The 19,450-nt window shown below is 31.5% G+C and overlaps 1 protein-coding gene across 2 annotated transcripts in view; it reads right to left on the reverse strand.

Moving 5' to 3' along the window:
- Positions 1 to 19,303, reverse strand: part of LOC140060842 (tyrosine-protein kinase receptor-like) — a 49,523-nt gene extending 30,220 nt beyond the window's left edge. Inside the window, exons 1-2 of one of the 2 annotated variants that reach the window (XM_072107198.1) lie at positions 18,582 to 19,303; positions 4,110 to 4,220 (exon numbers count right to left, since the gene is read on the reverse strand). In XM_072107198.1, the coding sequence (XP_071963299.1) occupies positions 4,110 to 4,220; positions 18,582 to 19,275 (805 nt within the window). In that variant the 5' untranslated portion in view covers positions 19,276 to 19,303. The remainder of the gene's footprint in view (positions 1 to 4,109; positions 4,221 to 18,581) is intronic. The other variant, XM_072107199.1, reaches the window with a different exon arrangement.
- Between the last annotated feature and the right edge of the window lie 147 nt (positions 19,304 to 19,450).

The following is a 19,450-nucleotide window of genomic DNA, read 5'->3' on the forward strand; positions in this document are numbered from 1 at the left end:
AATTATTTAATTTACCTGAAAAAACTGTAATTTAAGCAAACAATAGTTAAATTTGCTGCCAACCAATGGGTTTTGGTTGAATTTAACCATTTTTTTTTTCTTTTTATAAGTGAACTTTATTAAAACTACAAAATGGCTTATTCAAAATCACTTTTCATGTTTTTGGAAGACAATACATCTTTAGAATCCTTAATAACAACATTTTTAAAACCCTTAATTAGAATAATTACAATTTCAACAATCTAGATTACGTTTTTTTTTCCATTTTTTTCAAAAGAAGATTCTATTTAGTTGTGGAAAGTATAGGAGACCATCACAATTAATATAATACTCGGGGCACAGGAGCTGAACAGAATATATTTTAATTTTTTATTTATTTAAATAGCACAGTTTAACATCATTAAAATTATAAAATCTATACTTTTTCAATTCATATCACATCTGACAATTTAATTCCATCTTGGATTGCTATCCCAGATGGAGTTGATTAATGCATAAAATGCAACATTTTAAAATATAATGACCCTGCTCAAATAATCTGAATAAGCCTTATTAAATTATTGTGACACTAGCAATTCAATTTTACATTTTACAAATGGATAAACTATGATGATTTCATATTGATAACATACATGGCAGCCATCTCCATTGTGATTTTGAATGATAAAATAAAAGTAGAGTAGATAAAAACAGTAGAGCCCCTTATTAAGGGGCTACCTTAGGGACCCAAAAAATGTCCCCTTAATAGGGATGTGTCTCTTAAATATGAGTTGACCGTAGTATTCCTAAAAAAATTACTAGAAAAAAATGTAATTTAAAGCAAAAAATACTTATTAAAACTGCAAAATGGCCTATTTAAAGTCTGATTTTATTAATATCTTTTTTTTAATGATTTTTGGGGAAAATAGATCTTTAATGAATTGACATAAGGCTGTCCCAATTGAGAGGTTTACTTCCATGGTTAGTCAACCAAAATTACCTGATTTTTGTAAATGAACTATTGTACACAGATGTTTGTAACACTCACTTTTACTTCTCAGAAATTCTGTTCTACTATATTTTTCATAATGATTCATACAATACCCATTAAAAGAAATTGAAATTATTTCTAAATCCTTAAATGAGCCCCACTTTAATATTCCCAAATGCACCGTTGTCCACCTAACATTTAAATGATTCTCTTCCCAACCAATATATACATTCTCAGCTCATTACCAGCAGCCCAGCAAGCTTAGCCTTCAGGGATCAAACTGTGTTATTATTATATTTCGTCTATTGATGGTAATTATTGATTTGTCTTATAGTTTATACATTAGGCTATATTTACTGATTACTTATTGTATGATCTAGTTATAAATGAAAGACACTAGACCTACGTTTTTTTAAACTAAGTTAAGAGTTAAGGTCACACACTACATTTAATGTAAAAATTAATTCTACTGTATATGGATCTGTTGCGATAAAAGTGTGAAAAATAAGTTGATTCTAATAATTTAAATGGCCCGCTATAAATCCCAACATATATCGCACACGGATTGATATTTTCATATTGTGATGCGTTGCACCCAGGATCGCATGAAAGGGTAAACAAATAACTTTTAGCGAAAAAAAAACAGGTTTTCTCCAATTTGTATTAATGGATTCTGCCAAAAAGGAAAGACAATTAATTCAGCAACGAAACAACGTCAGGCTTAGTTAGCGTAATATGTTCATATGCTACCGCTCTTTACCAGCTAGGCCTACAAAACTAAGCCTAACTAAGCTAGGCATTGTAGAAATGTCTACAAGAGAAACTTTCGACGAGAGCTACAATACTTAGGTAGTGCATTTTTTTTCTCTTTTTATCATAATTAACCTTAATAGAACACGCATTTAAGACCAGAAATTACCTGGTTTAATGTTTTTAAAGTTATTTATATTGCATTATTTTTTACAAAACGTCACATACAGTATATATAAAATACTTTATACAGAAATTCATTTTTATGTCAGGTTAATGATAAATATAAAGGTTACTGACCCTTTTAATCTTCATCTCATTCTCATTCCTCCTACAAATTTATTTTACAGCTTGAATAAATATTGATTTTTAAAAAGATGATGAATGTTTTAATATCTGTATTACGCTGGTATTAAAGATTCCCACGCAAATAAGACGTTAGAAAAACAACGCAATATTCTTCCTTAATAATTTGCAATTTGTCTGTTTATTTTGAGCATTAAAGTCCTATTAAGAAGATCTTCGGGTTTTGTATAATTTGCTTCTTTAGTTGAACTAACGACGCAGTAATTGACACAATTGTCATTTTATTTATACAGCGAGCAGCAAATACAGGAGAAACTGGGCCAATAGACAGTTAAGGCATTAAAGGAAAAACATCTGATTTTTAATTACAAAATGCTACTGCACTTTAAAATGGCCCTATGATTATTTCAAAATGTCAATTTTGATTTTTGTCAATAAATTTTGTTTATTTGTAATTGCCCTATAGGGATGAATAAATTAATATTAATAATAAACATCCTTAAATTAATAATAAAAAAATTAAAATAATATATAGGTATTGTATGTGTTAACTTTGAATGGCAAAACTGCATACACACAACCCTATAAATGAAAAAGTAAATTAAAATTTACAAGCATAATATTACGTATTTTCCAGTCTTGATCGTCAAGAACATGCTTAAAAAAAACAATAAATCATTTTTCAACTTATTTAAAACAAGATACAGATAAGATGTAATAACTGCCAGTGATTTATTTTTTAATAAAAATGATAAATTGAATTATTAAATAATAATCCTCTTTCATTTTTTATAATCTTTCTAAGGAAACTGAAATAATGAATTCATTTTTCTCTAATCTATCAAATCTACTATCATTATCTTCAATTTCATTTATTATTAAATTTCTATATAAGGATAATGGAAACTGATTCTTCTGTGTAAGGATTAATTGGGTCGTCCTGAATCTGTCAAGTACTGTATTTATATATAGATTTGAAATGAAAACAAATATAATTTGTATTTTCTATAATCTTTATATTATATTTACTTGACTTGAATTTTTATATTCTCATGTATAATTATTGTTGAACTATGTATTTATGAGATGGGCATAGTTTTAAAACAGTGTAAGCGTCCCCTTAAAATGTGTTCCCTTAATAGAGGTATATATATGGACCTTTATTATAATCATTTCTATACAGTATAAAGCTTCTGATATTGATATTTTTATATATATATACATATTTTAATATTTTAATTGTTTTAACTCTAAGCAAATGCATTTCTCCTTTGGAGATTAATAAAATTATTCTGATTATTCTCCTTAACAGAGGTGTTCCATTAACAGAGATGTCCCCTTAACAGAGGATTTCCCTTAATAGGTGTCCCCTTAACAGAGGTGTCACCTTAACAGAGATATTGCCCTAACAGAGGTGTCCCCCAATAAACAGTGGTTTCTCCAACTATACAGAGGTTTCCCTAACTATACAGAGGTTTCCCTAACTATACAGAGGTGTCCCCTTAACAGATTTGTTGCCCTAACAGAGGTGTCTACTTAATAGAGATGTCTCCAAAACAGAGGTACTGTCCCTTAATTGGTGTTTCATTATTACAGAGGTGTTCCCTTAACAGATTTGTTGCCCTAACAGAGGTGTCTACTTAATAGAGATGTCCCCTAAACAGAGGTACTGTCCCTTAATAGGTGTTTCATTAACAGAGGTGTCCCCTTAACAGAGGTGTCTCCTTAAACAGAAGTCTTCTCGGATAAGGACTATAAACCGTAGGTCCAGTGTACACAGTTATAACCTGTGTGTACTTTAAAGAACCCAGTTCATTATTCGAAAAAAGAGTAGGGGTTATCCCGGTGAACTGGTTCACACAATAGCCTCTGTATCAGGGGGATTACCACCTATCTGATAGGACAGTGATTAATTCACTATTGGTAATCCTTGGCCACATTGCCTAAAGACATAAAATAAAATAAAATAAAAATAAATAAATAAATATCCTTAGCATAGGGATGTCCCAAGGAAAGGGTTCTACTGTGCTGTATTTACACTAGACATAATTACATGTCTAATATGATGCACAGACAGTCTTACCGCAGTCAGCCTCATCTGTCCCATGTAAACAGTCATCAATAAAGTCACATCTTCTGTCATCAGCCACACAGCTTCCATCGCCGCATTGAATTTCAATATTTGTACAATTGCCTAAAAGAATGCAAATAGAACATCAGCTAGCTATTCATATTTACTTTGTGTTGAATGTATATATAAATAAAAGTGTTGATTTAAATAGTATGTTTAAACCCTATTTTGATAGACACAACTATTGTACAGTCCGTTGATGTGAATATCAAATTGTTGAGTGATAGATCTAATCCATCTAGATCTATCTACTAATATTGAATGCTTTGTAAATAGTCATTTGTAAATTATAATATCTCTCTACCCCTATCTATCTACTTATTAAGAGGGTTCCAAGGGTTCCTCTTTAATTGGAGACTTTCTACTATATGGTATTTTTACAGTTCAATAACTTTATTCCAATCCTTATACTCGATGAGTATTGGAAATTTATAATTAATGCAAATGATAATTAATCAATTATGTCTATCAATTTAAAAAAGAAATACACGATTTAAAGTATATACTATAGCTGTGCACATTGTAAACATTTTTTAGAAAAAAATGTGGCTATTGGCACAGTCAACCATTTAATGTATATCGTCTATAGGCACTGGTGACTTGAAGGAAGAAATAAATTGAATTGAATTGATTGGCTACTCTTCTACTAAGTTTGCCATTGGAGTGGTCGACTAGTTGTCTATTTCCCTGTGTAATAATAAGTAGCACGGTCAACCACGGCGAAAGAAAACAAGATAGCAGTTTTTTGCCAGGGACACCACACCATGACTATACTGTTATAGCCAACCATACTACAAATAGTAATTTACATGCACAGCTGACTGTGCTGATAGTCTCATACATTGAAAAAGTCACTTTAGTACAGATATGTATTATAAATAAAAAAAAACCTTAATCACATTGAATTTTCATTGAAGCAGGACGTACATTATAAAAGGGATATTAACATCAAAATTTCAGCTAATGGTACTTTTTCAAAAACCACTGATCTGTCGACATGAATAAGCAGATATTTATTTAAAATTTCCCTTTTTTTTCCTTCTACATTTATTATGACAATTACTGATAATACCTCTTTGTTAAAAACCATTAACAAGTTGAAGAAAGGAAACTCGTTGGCGTTTCAACAAGTTAAAAAAAAAAAAACTATAAATGAATCTCTATTTCAATTTCATTTCATGTATGAAATGTTTCCGATTACGACAATTCAATACCCTGTACGTGCAGCTCAAGTTTCCCACCATGCAACATTCAAAGGAATTCATTTATTCATCATACAATACACAGTACATACAATGTAGTGCATACAAGATAGACCATAAATAAAAATAAACAATTTCAACCCTGATTAATTTCCTAGAGACACCTTTAAAACATTCCAGCTTTGAGTATACTCCAGCCTCCCTCCCTCTCTAACCCCTTCCCCTCTCTAACCCCTTCCCCTCTCTAACCCCTTTCCCTCTCTAACCCCTTTCCCTCTCTAACCCCTTTCCCTCTCTAACCCCTTTCCCTCTCTAACCCCTTTCCCTCTCTAACCCCTTTCCCTCTCTAACCCCTTTCCCTCTCTAACCCCTTTCCCTCTCTAACCCCTTTCCCTCTCTAACCCCTTTCCCTCTCTAACCCCTTTCCCTCTCTAACCCCTTTCCCTCTCTAACCCCTTTCCCTCTCTAACCCCTTTCCCTCTCTAACCCCTTTCCCTCTCTAACCCCTTTCCCTCTCTAACCCCTTTCCCTCTCTAACCCCTTTCCCTCTCTAACCCCTTTCCCTCTCTAACCCCTTTCCCTCTCTAACCCCTTTCCCTCTCTAACCCCTTCCCCTCTCTAACCCCTTCCCCTCTCTAACCCTTCCCCTCTCTAACCCCTTACCACTCTCTCTTCCATCGCAACACCCACCAACTACGCTCAAGTGGTAGATCCAGGATTTTTTTTTAATGCGATATTTTAATGTATACTAATGTTCTTTTTGCAATGTATTCCTCTCTTCGAAGAGAGAGGCTAATGTTGGTTTATCCAGGTAAGCTAGGCACGAAATAGACAATGTTTATTAAGGGGTGGGTGGGGAAGAATGGGACTACAAATTGTAAATGTGTTGACCTGTTTTATTGTATAGTATGTGTTTTTTCAATTTTAGTAGCCCCAGGCCAGCTTCCTCCCCCTTTTGGATCTGCATGCTCTCCATCTTTTTATAAACTCCTGTAGCTGGTACTATAGATAATTAAAAAACATATTATATGACAAGAAATTGTTATGATCAATTTCTATTAAATGTCTTCACTTGACATTTTAAAGTTTCTTCGATTTCAGCGTATCAAAGGGATTTAAATGAAATGTAACATCGTGAACTTTTAGTATGTGACAGAGACTGATACTTAACACTGTTAATGTGTTATGCTCTTATTCTACTGGCTTTTAAAAGGGAACCATTCGTCATGTAATTAAGTAATTAACTAGAGGGCACATAGAGTTAGTCCGGTTGACAGATGATGATGTTGATGTCTGTAACAAATATTAACTACAGTAGACAAATTTACAATACTACTGTGTAGTGTTAAAGGAACAACACAACACAAATTGCTTATAGTAGATTTAACAAATTTTAACATTTCTAATTTATTTTACTGTAATTTAATATTAATGCAGATTGTGTAAATTAAGATTTTCAGTTTTTAGTTAAATTATTATTTTAATTAATATCTTTAGTATTAAGTTTAATTATTTAAGTAAAAACAGACTTATGCTCTGTTCATTTTGATGTTTATTCTTTTGTAAATTTGGCTTTTACAATCTATTGTAAAATTCTAATTCATTCTAGTTTAAGTGTAAATTAAGATAACCTGTTGTTGTTAATTGTTTAATTGCTAAATTTGTATAATGTCTTACGGCCTTGTCGAAAAACACCATTGAGGTGAACAAGTGTTACCGTGATTAAATAAAGTTTTTATTATTATTATTATGCTTATACTGTAGTAGTCAGAAAATAAAACTGAAATACCTATTGACTGCCTTTCATTGTGGCCCGTCAAATTCATGGGATATTCACAAAGAATGAAACTTAAAAATTTATTTTTTGGCCAGCAAGTACGAAATAGAATAGACTTTTAATTTCTTTTTATAGGCAAAAATAATATAATTTATTTTAAATATTTTTTACGTCATTTGTGTGACATAGATACTGATTTGGCACCTTAAATGCAGATCACAACTAATGGCATAAACCTTTTCACACAATGCCAAGCTTGGTTCCTACTATTAATTGACGTAGCGCAATGACGTAGATATAACGCATGTGAGTTGATCATTCATAAGCAATTTGAATCATTTTAATTTACTAAGCAACATAAATACAGTAGTTTTAAAATAAAGCACAATGTATAGGCCTTACAAAGCAATCGAATCAGATGATTATTAAAATCATTCAATCCTGAAACTCTTTATGTACAAGGCGTTGACGGTCATACTCTACATCAAGTGCAAATCATCATTATAGTATTTCTTTTCTGACCTCGTTTGTGGAAAGCAAATTGAAATAATTATATAATCAATAAAAAAAAAAACATGACCAAGTTAACAAGAGAGGTTGTTTTATTGTTTTATACGGTCCATCAAAAAATAAATCATCTATTAAAAAAAAGAATAATCAATAACCACTGCCGAGTTCATCTACTGTAACGTGTCGGATGATGTAAAGCTCTATCTACACCATCAAACTAGCTTGACAAAAGTGTGATGTGCCTAAATATGGTAGTGATATGGCCAAATCTGATAGTGATTGACATAATCATGTCCATATATGGGCATGTCAGCACATATACACAGCTCTGTTTACACTATCAAACTTTATGTGACAAACAATTTGATGTGCCCATCTATGGACATGATGTCATATCACTACCATATTTGTGCATATCATTACCATATTTGGACACATAACATTTTGTTTTCATAGAAAGTTTGATAATATAGACAGAGCTTAAGACTCCTTGTTATAAGAAAGGTTGATAGTTGTATCATTACGAAATAAATAAACAAAGATGGAGTATTAATTATGGTAACGAGGACAGTGATGATGTTGATGAAGACAATGTAGATGATGAGGAAGATGAGAAAGGGAAATGAATTGATGACGTGTTGATAACAGGAAGTTGATGAGGATACCTCCACCACAATATTGATGACTTAAATAAAATGATAGTGATGTTGATATATTGATGAAACACCAGTCATGTTGATGAGACAATGTTTAATTTGATGATAAAATGATGATTTGATATCGATGAGAACCGTGGCTGCCAGATCAGCACATTAGACAAACCCCTACTCTTTTCAAATAGTGTATCAAGTTCTTTAACATACTGCACTATACGTACACAGGACCAACAACTTTACATCCTATCTGAAGGACAAGACAATGAGATGACAATTGATTGATGTATTATATTTTCTATACAGACAACCCCTTCTTTTGCGATGCTTCCCTTAAAACGAACAAGGGCTAATATTTTGTCGTTTTTTAACACTAAAGCCAACCACTACTCAGGACAAAACGTTTGATCCAGAAGGGGGTCACTGAATAGGGGTTCTACTCAATGTATCTAATCATATTTTTTAGAAATGAAAAGAGTAAACAATGATGATGGAGACCAGGATAAAAATAATTTAAAGATGTATTGTCCCTTGAAACACAAAAAAATGAAGGTCAAAATATTCTAAATTTAAAGTGGCCATATCAAAGTAATATTAAAGTTTTTCACTTTAAGTCGAAAATTCGAGCCAAAAACAACAAGTTTACGTAATTAACAGGTAAATTAGTTTGATTACATTTCATCTGGAAAATCGTCACGAGCGAAAGTAAACAAAGATTTCAAACCATGAGTACGCAATATGCATATGCTAAATTAGGATTGTTTACAACTCGTCACGGTTAAGAAGGTATTTTCACACAGATCATGAGGAAGTTTTATGATTATGCATACAGAGTAGCCAAACAAGCGCGTTTCATTATGGGATATGTTTTGATTGAAAACTTTGACTGGAAGTCAAAGTTATTTTTGTAACTAAAAAACGTATGTATTTCAGTTAAATTATTTTTTTTTTATATAAATTTTTGGTGATAGTTAATAACTATTATGATACTTCAAAATGACCCACCTTTTTTCGAAATCTTTTATTTTTTATTTTTTTGGAATTAGTCAAAGGGACAATACATCTTTAAGAAAATATATCTTTAAGTAATTACAATAAAAAGTTACCAAAATACATAAAGCAAATTCTCCTTTAATTTTGTAATAATATATTGAGAAACCTATGGGTTAAAAATACCTTATTTCCTTTATATTATTAAGACATAATTTTTATTCCATTTACAAATTACCTAATTTTGTTGTCAGAGATAAAATATCCCCCTGGAGCATTAGAAATTTAATTCAAATTTGTTTTCATCCTTACACACAAATAAAAATTAGTAGTTATAGCATCATTTAAAAAAACCAGCGTTTTGTATGGTGTGTGCTCATGTACAGTACAGTATATAAACACCAGAGTTCAGGTATTGTGAAAGGAGTATAAATACAGTGTACAGTATCTAACTATTTAATATAAGCAAAATGGTGTTACGCAATGAAATACTGAAATTGGTATTAGTTTTTAGATATAGTGGAATTCTAGACTGGAGGCTATACAGTACAATATCAAGGTAGTGGGTTCAAATCCTTGCCTCATCACATAAATAATTTTCTAATGCTAACAGCAGCGCTCCCAAACCTTATCAATACAATTATTTATTGCAATATTTTTATGTGTAATTAAATATTAAACATACGATTAAATATATCAATATTCTGGATGTATAATTTTTACCGTTTTTAAATACTTTTATAGTTTTATACATTTTAATGTAAATACACAGTAATTAAGCTTACATGAATAAAAGAAACTTACGTACAATACGTTAATAATGATAAGAAAGTTGAATTTGAAAACATGTTAGTACATATAAAACCCAGTGGAAATGCTGAACTAATAACTTTTTAACAATTTAAAAAAATTTAGAGTGGAACCCAGGCCAAATTCAAACCTATGTAAAGTACTTAGTACCTGAATTCATAATTTACCCATTGGTCCACCTTGACAACTCCTTCACCCGCACTCACCAAAATAAAAAAAAAAGCATATTTTCTTCAGAAAAAAAAATTAATTACGATAATGGCATTTCATACATTTTAAAAGTAAGGTACTTCACCAAATTATTTTATAAAATTACCTTGTAGAACTTTATTATTAAAGTATCGATAGTAACCATGACAATTATAGATTTTTTACAATATTCTCATATTCAGTGCTAACAGATAATCAGTCAGAAGGGTTAATTACTACTACTACAACAACGTACTAAGTAATACGTTGTCTATTTACCTGGTAGTTGAATTTAAATAATAATGCTCTCTTGCGTCATTTCAAATTAATGATAAACATATAGTACTGACGTATATTAAGGGCCAGTGGCCGTATTCAACAATCACACTTAAGTGAGATATTTCCCGGCCTTAAATGTATTGCAATTAACTCAAATATTATTTATTTAAATAACTTAAATTGTATTTACTTTAGATAGGAGATTTTCTTAATTTTAAGTGTACCGGTAAGTGTTTTCTTTAGCCAAAGTGTGAATGGTCAATGCAGCCACTGTTTCGGTTGAACAAGATATTTTGAAAAGAATTCCACATAAAAACAACCAATTTTAATATACAGTTAAAAAACTGCAATTGATTCAGATCTCAATCGGTTATAAAAATGTTTTCTGTAGAGCAACTTTTTTTTATAAAACCTGGTTCGTAGAGAACCATTATTTTATTAACATTTTTCAGCACAAACATTCGCTAATAATGAAATGAGTTTGGCATGGTTTTCACTAGACTTACCCCAAGTTTCTACAGTAGTTACTGTATTGTCTTGAGCTCTGTCTACACGATCAAATTATGTGACAACAAAATGTGAGATGTGCCCATATATGGACGTTATCATATTTGGGCGATCACCACCATATTTGGGCACATCACACTTTTTTGTCAAACTAGTTTGATGGTGTAGACAGAGCTTTATGGAATATGTCTTTCTGATTTTTAGTAATTATTATGTTAGCGTTCTTATTAAAAAAAATCCTGCTCTACTGTAGTTTTCCTGATGCTTCTTCTCACCAACCATTGACCAGCTATACACTCAAACCTTCATTAAGCTCTGTCTACACTATCAACTATCAAACAAATTTGACAAAAAAAGTTATGTTCCCAAATATAGTGTGATATGATATCATCGTGTCCATATATGGCCACACCACATTTGTTTGCCACATAAAGCTTGATAGTGTAGACAGAGATTTAGATCATTTTAATTCTTCAACCTCTTTATCGTCCAAGCTGTTTGACATTATCCAGGATGCTGAACACCAGACTAACGAGCGTGGTGTTTTTCTGTGACATTTCTTAATTACATCAAATTTAGGAACATGTACTTTTCTCGTCTCTGTCACCAATTGTTTTGTTTCGAGTTAAAATATTTGGAAATAATGTTTATACTTGGTATAATTATTAATGCAAACTGAAAGTAAATGATTGCACCGGGGAAACAAATGACAATAATAACCTTTGCTTGGATAGAACTTTTTAATACAGTCACGCTTGACCTATCTATAAAGTTTAATTGTTGTCTTTTGAATAGGAATGAAGCTACAGTACAAGGATAGTTTAAAAACAGTGCCAACTTTTCTTTACATGTGTGTCATGCTATAGGATTTTTTGTAAAGATTTTTGTCCATCTTTCGTATACAGTCAACTCATCCAATACCAGATAGCAGCCAATGGGTTTTTGGTTGAATTTAACAGATTATTTTATAAGTTAAATCATCATTTTTTGTGGGGGTTATTTTCTGATTAACGTATTAAAACTACAAAATGGCCTCTTTAAAATTTATTAATAAAAAAATTATTAATCTTCATTTTTCATGTTTTATTTTAATTTTGTTAGTACCTACAGTATATTAAATCAGCTGCATATAATACATTATTATTAATAATTGGCTTACTCACAATATTTTTTTTAAATGTAAGACAGAATAGCGAAATAGAAAAGTGTTTTTATTGTATATACTAATAATTTCCTTCGTCGATTTGGATTATATACTGCATATGTCTCCTGTGTGTTTTAAATGTAGTTCTTCCTGTGTTCAGGATATGAAAGCTCAGCACAGGAAAAGTACATTGATAAATATCACAGACCTCCCACCCTCCGATAAAAAGCAAACTGTCTCTCAATTGAACTGAAACATGGAAATCTTGGATTTTGGTCAATTTTACAGGCCAGTTTTATAGGCTCAAATATTGTACAGGCCAGTTTAAATTAGTTTAACAAAAAACTATGATATGCCCAAATATGGTAGTGATATGGTCAAATATGGAAGTAAGGTATGACATCATGTCGATATACTATATGGGCATATCACATTTTTTTTTTTTTTCGTACATAATGTTTGATAGTGTAGACATGGCTTAAGCGCATACAATCATCAGCAAAAACAGAAAAGTATGGATAAAAAAGGAAGAATTAAACTTAAAATAAATTAAATCTTAAATTAAATTTATTCATGTAAAAAGTTTTTTTTAATCTATGATGGCCCAATATACAACAATAAAACAATTAGATATCACAAAACACACCTACACTACAGTATTAAAACTATTTCTTGAAATAAAATCTCCTTCTTACAGTGATTTTAAAGTATGATTTTGACTTATGCTCTGCCACCACACTATCAAACTTTATGTGACAAAAAATGTGATGTACCCATATATGGACATGATGATGTCATATCACTACCATATTTGGGCATATCACTACCATATTTTGAAAACATCACACTTTTTTTTGTTAAACTAGTTTGATAGTGTGGACAGAGCTTTATGACTTATCTTCTGTACTACTCTACCATTATCTTACACAGGTTTATGGAATTATTTTTTTTAAAGTTCACAAAATAATTGTCGAGTGCGAAAGATTTTTACAGAGAATTTAAAAAATAACAGATTAGCATTAGCATTGTAACTGATGGATTGGTGATCATCACGTATTAATGCGAGGATAACGACCTACATCAAATAAACCTTTCTATTCTAAATTTCCTGACCTCGCCGTTTAGTTTTGTTGGTGTAGATGAAACACTGCCAACCTTTCTAAGAATCTTTATGAAGTAAAAAAAAAACCACAAACAATTTAAGAACAGGATACGAGACTTCCTGAACATAGAGAAACCATCTGACGTACCACGTAATACGTCAAAGAGCTACTATTGCTAAACAATTGAAAAGCGCAACTGAACAGACAAGGATAAGTTTTTAAAGCCCCATTCCCTACGTTTTTTAGATCTAATTTAAGATCACAAACTATATTTAATGTAAAAATAATACTATATGGTCCTATTGCGATAACTTTTTTCGTCTTTAAACGGTTAAAAATGTGAAAAATAAATCGATTTTAATAATTATAGCGGCCCGCTATAAATCCCAAAATGCATTGCGCGCGGATTGATATTGTTGTTTTTCACCTGTAATTCGCCCACTTTTCGATCGATCGTGAAGCCAAATCAAATGGAAGACTCCTAACTTTTCAGCGAAAATACCGGGTTTTCCCCAATTTGTATCAACGGAGTGTGGCAAAAATAGAAAGACAATTAATGCAGCAACTATACAACGTCAGGCTAGGTATATAGCTAGCGTACGATGTTCGTACGTTACCGATGTTTACCAGCTAGGCCTACAAAACTAAGCCTAGCTAGGCTAGGCCTGAGACCGTCCACGAGAGGTCGATCGCCGCGAGCTACTTAGGTAGTGCATTGTTTCTCACTTTTTATCATAATTTACCATAAAACGTACATTTAAGACAAGGAATGACATGGTTTAATGTTTTTAAAGTGATATATATGTATTATTTTCCAAAAAACGTCCAAAATTGCAGGGAAGGGGTCTTTAAGTTCTACGTTCCAGGAAAATTGCACATTTCCATGTTTTTAATTATTCTCTGAAAATGAAAATCTAAAAACATCCTTATGTTTTTAGAAACTTTATAGGTAGATCCTAGGAGGGGTCCACTCATCCCCCTCCCCTAAACTTTCCAAAAAAACAATGGAAAAGATAGAACATTAAGTTTAAGCTTACTCCATCACAATTTTTAGGCACTAAGCTCTCAAAATTCTAAATACTGAGGCTATACTTTAAATCACACTTTTAAGTGAGATATTTACTTTTAAATAATAAGAATTTAACTTAAGTCAATAAAAATGATTTCTCTTTTAAAAAAGAAATTAACTTTAGAAATGTTTAAATATAAGGTTAAAATTGTTTAATAGTTAGCTTTAGTAATTAAATACTAAGTCACAGGATCCGCCACTCGTTGAATGAGTGCATACATTTTGTTGCCATAGAAACATATACTGTACAGTACACCTAAAACCAAAGACATCTGTCTTTTCGGAAAATCCCAAAGTATTTCAAATATTACAAAAGATGTTCCTTGTGGTTTTCAATTTTCCAATGAAGTTTCATGTGAATGACTTTACAGGAAATTTCAAGTTCTTTTAGCATCAAAAGTGTAAGCAAAACTTTAACTTAAAGTACTTGTAGAGTACTTAATCTTTAAAAATTAAGTCAGTACAAATGACTATTAAAGAAACATATATACTTTACAGTTTAGTTTGTAGCTGTAATTTCAAGTTGTTCTAAAGGTTAAAAGTATAAGTATGTAATGAATAAAAATACTTTATAGTGTTTATGAATAAATTACACATAAAACTAGTTTAAATGTCAGCGCATATGTGTTACCATTCATTAAAATGAAATGAATTAATACATTTTGAGAAGTTCAATGTTATTGATTACCAAGTTTTCAGTTACGTATGATTACACAACAGAATATGAATTATATACAGTATATAGCAGCTACAGTAATAATGGAAATGAATACAGTAGCAGCCATATTAAAAGGACACCTTCTTTTTGCAACTCAAAAAACTGTCCTAAATAGCAGCATCGCCTGACTAAAGTAGTAATGTTAAAATATAGGCCCACTATACTAGTTCTTTTCATGGGAAAGTGTCCCCTTAATATAGGGTCATCCCCTGACTAAAGTAGTAAGTGTTAAATATACTACCCCTAGTTCTTTTCATGGGAAATTTTCCCCAAGGTATTGTTCTATAGAACTGTATTAAGACTTTGTTGAGGCAAACAAAACAAATGTTAATTGAATGTGTAAATAATTGGTATGCTTCATTGATTTGTGGTACTAATAGCCCAATCATATTTGTCTATTAATACAATACAGTTCAACCTTTATTAAGGGGGCACATTTGATACCATACAAGTGTCCCATTAACAGGAATGATCTTGTTTGTTACACAGTAAAGTGTTCCTTAACAGCTGGGTGCGTGTACTCTGAAGATGGGTATCCCTAAATAGGAGTTCTCCTAAAGGGGTATTCCTAGGAGTTCTCCTGAAGGGGTAACCCAATTAAGGAAGGAGTATCGCAAAGAAGAGGGCAATCTGCTGTATAACATAGTAGTTTCTTCATTAATCTATATATTTATTTTATTTTCATTAAATTTAATGAAATGTCTTAATCCTCCTTTGTCAACTTAAGTCTCCTTCAATTCAGTAAGTAAGAATGTATAATTTCATAAACTGAATGTCAATGTTTAAAAGATGAGGCTATCAGATGAAAAATGAATAAAATTATTGAATAAATAGCTAAAACATTTATGACTTAACGTCTCTAAGTAGCTTTTATATTTTCAATCTACAAAAAAAAATCAATAAGATCTATTATTATATGAATATAATTTGAATGGAAATACAACAATTTTAAAATTATGAATAAGAAATTTAATATATAAGTTTTGTTATTACAAATTTTATTTAAAATCAATATAAATTGTTTTATTAACAACACAATATATGGATATTTTATTTTCCACACATATTATGAACGAATTTAATATACGGCTATTTTTAAAGAGTTACAATACACATTATATATCTTCACGCTTTATTGTCGTTAAGCTCTGTCTACACTATCAAAATTTGTGTGACAGAAAATGTGTTGTGCCCATATACAGTATGGACATGATGGTGTCATATCACTACCATATTTGTGCATTCCACTACCATATTTGGGCATCATACTTTTTTGTCAAACTAGTTTTCTACTACTGTATTTTGTGCCATTCATTAGTGTTGTGGGTTCATCTCAAGTGAGTATATGTACGGTAGATAGAACAAGAACACTCGGTATAATATAATACAATCGAGTAAATATAGCTTGAAGTTTTAGTCATGTTTGGTTTGGGATAGTCAAATGGCACAAGTTTAGAATGTACGTAAAAAAAAACCTATTGTTAAATTTTACTGCAGGGACGACACAATGTTCTTACCTAGATTATTTTGGGCACTCATCCAATATCCTGGACTATAGAGATTGTATAGTTCACATACATATCTTTATGCCTGAACAACAATAGTAATATTTCTATTGAATTTGGTATTCAAATGCAAACAATGATTAGGAAGTCACAAATAGTGTTTATAAAAAATCCAAACAAATTGTAAATAATTGCCAAATACTCATGAGTTTACCAAATTGCAATAGTGATCTATAGTCATAGACAGCAGTATAACAACCATTAACTGAAGATGTTTATTGTTTACATACAAAACTACAGGGCTACAGTACTGTAGTTAGGGGGGGGGGGGGGAGGGAGGGGTTGTTGGAGTCTATATTAGGACAAGGAGTGAAGTTGTGGCTTGGTGGTTATGATGCTTGGCTACCACTCCAAGGGTCCTGGGTTCAAGTCCCGTCACATGTCAGGATTTTTTTCTAAGGACCAAATTACTCCACTCCCAAAGACTTGTAATAAGACTTTGTTTATGTAGAGCATCTTGTGTATATGTTTGTCTTGTGAACCTCTGAGGGTCCCTATGATCAGCAATAGCTGGATGGATCACCCTCATTAAATATGGTTAAAAAAAAAAAAAACAGGAGAGCCTGCCGATGCGTTGAAAATGGTTAACCAACCTGTCTGTTAAACAAACAGGTTTTTTTTCAAGTTGACATTTTGGCAACTTGTATTTGACATACACCGAAACGGTTTAACAATAAACAATCTACACGAGTGGGAGGACAAGAAAGCGAAATTAGACTAATAAATGTTAACACAACTGTATCTAAGTTTTAATAACATTTCATTAAAATTATACAGCATCTTTACTGAATATAAAAAACGTGATATAGTAGGCCCTTCCTACTGTTTTTTAATTTGACTGAAAGAACATAAATAGTTATATTCAAAAAATATCTGGGAAGTACACATTATATGTGTTTTAGCTTTTATAGTAGTTTATGTATAAGCAGTGTGTAACTGTATTTTGGCTTTTAAGTTCATCATACAGACAAAAATAGTCAGGGTCATATGAAGCAATTCCTGGTTCAAAGCTCATAATAACCAAAGTATTTTTGGTTTTCAATACAATATAAGTATGTGGTAGGTTACAACACAATTTTCTGTAAAGGTCATTCAACTATCAATCAGAACCCTACTTATGACGCTTGTAGAATGTTTGCTTTTATTAGCCTTAAAATGTCAACGAGGTTTTGGCTCGATCTATATTAATTCAATTCTCACTCAACAACTTGTGACAATAAAAAGAAATATGTGCCGATTGTTCAGCTGGAAATGTCTACTGTACAACCTAAAGCTCTGTCTATACTATCAAAAAAAGTGTGATGTGCCCAAATATGGTACTAATATGACATCATCATGTCCATATATGGGCACATCACATTTTTTTGTAAAATAAAGTTTAATAGTGTAAACAGAGCTTTATATTCACTATATTATTAATAATCAAATGCACATTGTATTCTGAATGTTTCTCTTGATTTTGCTGTACAAAATATGTTTTTAAAATTTGGAATGGATTAAAGATTGCGCGAGTTTGTTCCAAAGAAAATATGCACACCAGATTCTCGGTGCTATTTCTCAACGTATGTTTTGTCTACTATCATAGGCAAATGCTATAATACAGCAACTCATGTGTGTCACATATGTGCCTGTATCATGGAAAATTAGGTGAAAGGTTGGGGTTGAAACACATCAGATGCTGTAATGACAAAATTGGTCTGTTACTAGATTAGATACAGTACCGAGAATCAGCTAGGTTGCAAAAAGAAAAATGATCATGTGGCGATGTGTAAACATGGAACATAAAAAAACCTAATTAAAAGTACCATTATTCTAATCTATTCTATTCTAACATTAATTCATATGCTTTGAAAAGTTTCACAAATTTTTAAATTGGTATCATTGGCAAAAAAATGAATTTATACATACCTTTGACAAACACCACATCTTCCAGAACTACTTTTAAAACTGGGTGGAGTGATATCAGTGCATTATCAGTGGAAGCAAACTTTACAAAACTTGAAGATGAGTTCTCCAACCATAAAAGTAGTCCGTGATTTGATTCAGCATTTTCTAACCAATACTCAAGAATCTCTTTGATTTCTACTTCGAAAACAAACGGCTCAGAATTTACACGTATATACTTTTTCGCAATCGCAGGTGTCGCATCTCCACCTGTAGTATCTAGATAGCTGATAGACCAAAGTTCACCATTTCGACCTCTTGTTTTTGAGGTCACAACTTCTTCAAACCATGAGCGTACAATCCGTGATGCAGATACCGTATTATTTAGGCTTCCTGACGTATAGGTCAGCCTGAGTTTGGCACTGATTAGAGTGCTTTTATTGAGGTTAGTTGACCCCGAGTCCCACTCACTAGTGCTCTTAAAAGCGTCAATGTCAAACTTCATTAATATGCAACTTTGGGAGCTTGACGTGGTCCTACCGAGTTCAAGATTTTCCTTGCGATAATTGATACTCCTATCGTCCTCAATGAATGTATCAATAACAGGATTAAAATCGTACAGTCTTTGCAAAACATTCTGCGAAACTACGACCGAAATTACGCACGCAATTATAACGCAAATTTGGCAAGTCCTGAAGACTAAGCTTATTTTAAACATATTTAAAAGCGAAAACGAATAAAACTGATCAAAAGTTTATATTCAAGTTTTTATTTGTAATTTATAAAAATCAATTTGTATTTTTTTTTAAATTTAATATGTACCTACTATCAATGAATTTTTCAATTTAAATTTTGCAAAATGCGATACATTTCCACGCTATTAAGCAAGTCAC

Source organism: Antedon mediterranea, chromosome 10, assembly GCF_964355755.1.
Source record: "Antedon mediterranea chromosome 10, ecAntMedi1.1, whole genome shotgun sequence".
Lineage (NCBI taxonomy): Eukaryota > Metazoa > Echinodermata > Crinoidea > Comatulida > Antedonidae > Antedon > Antedon mediterranea.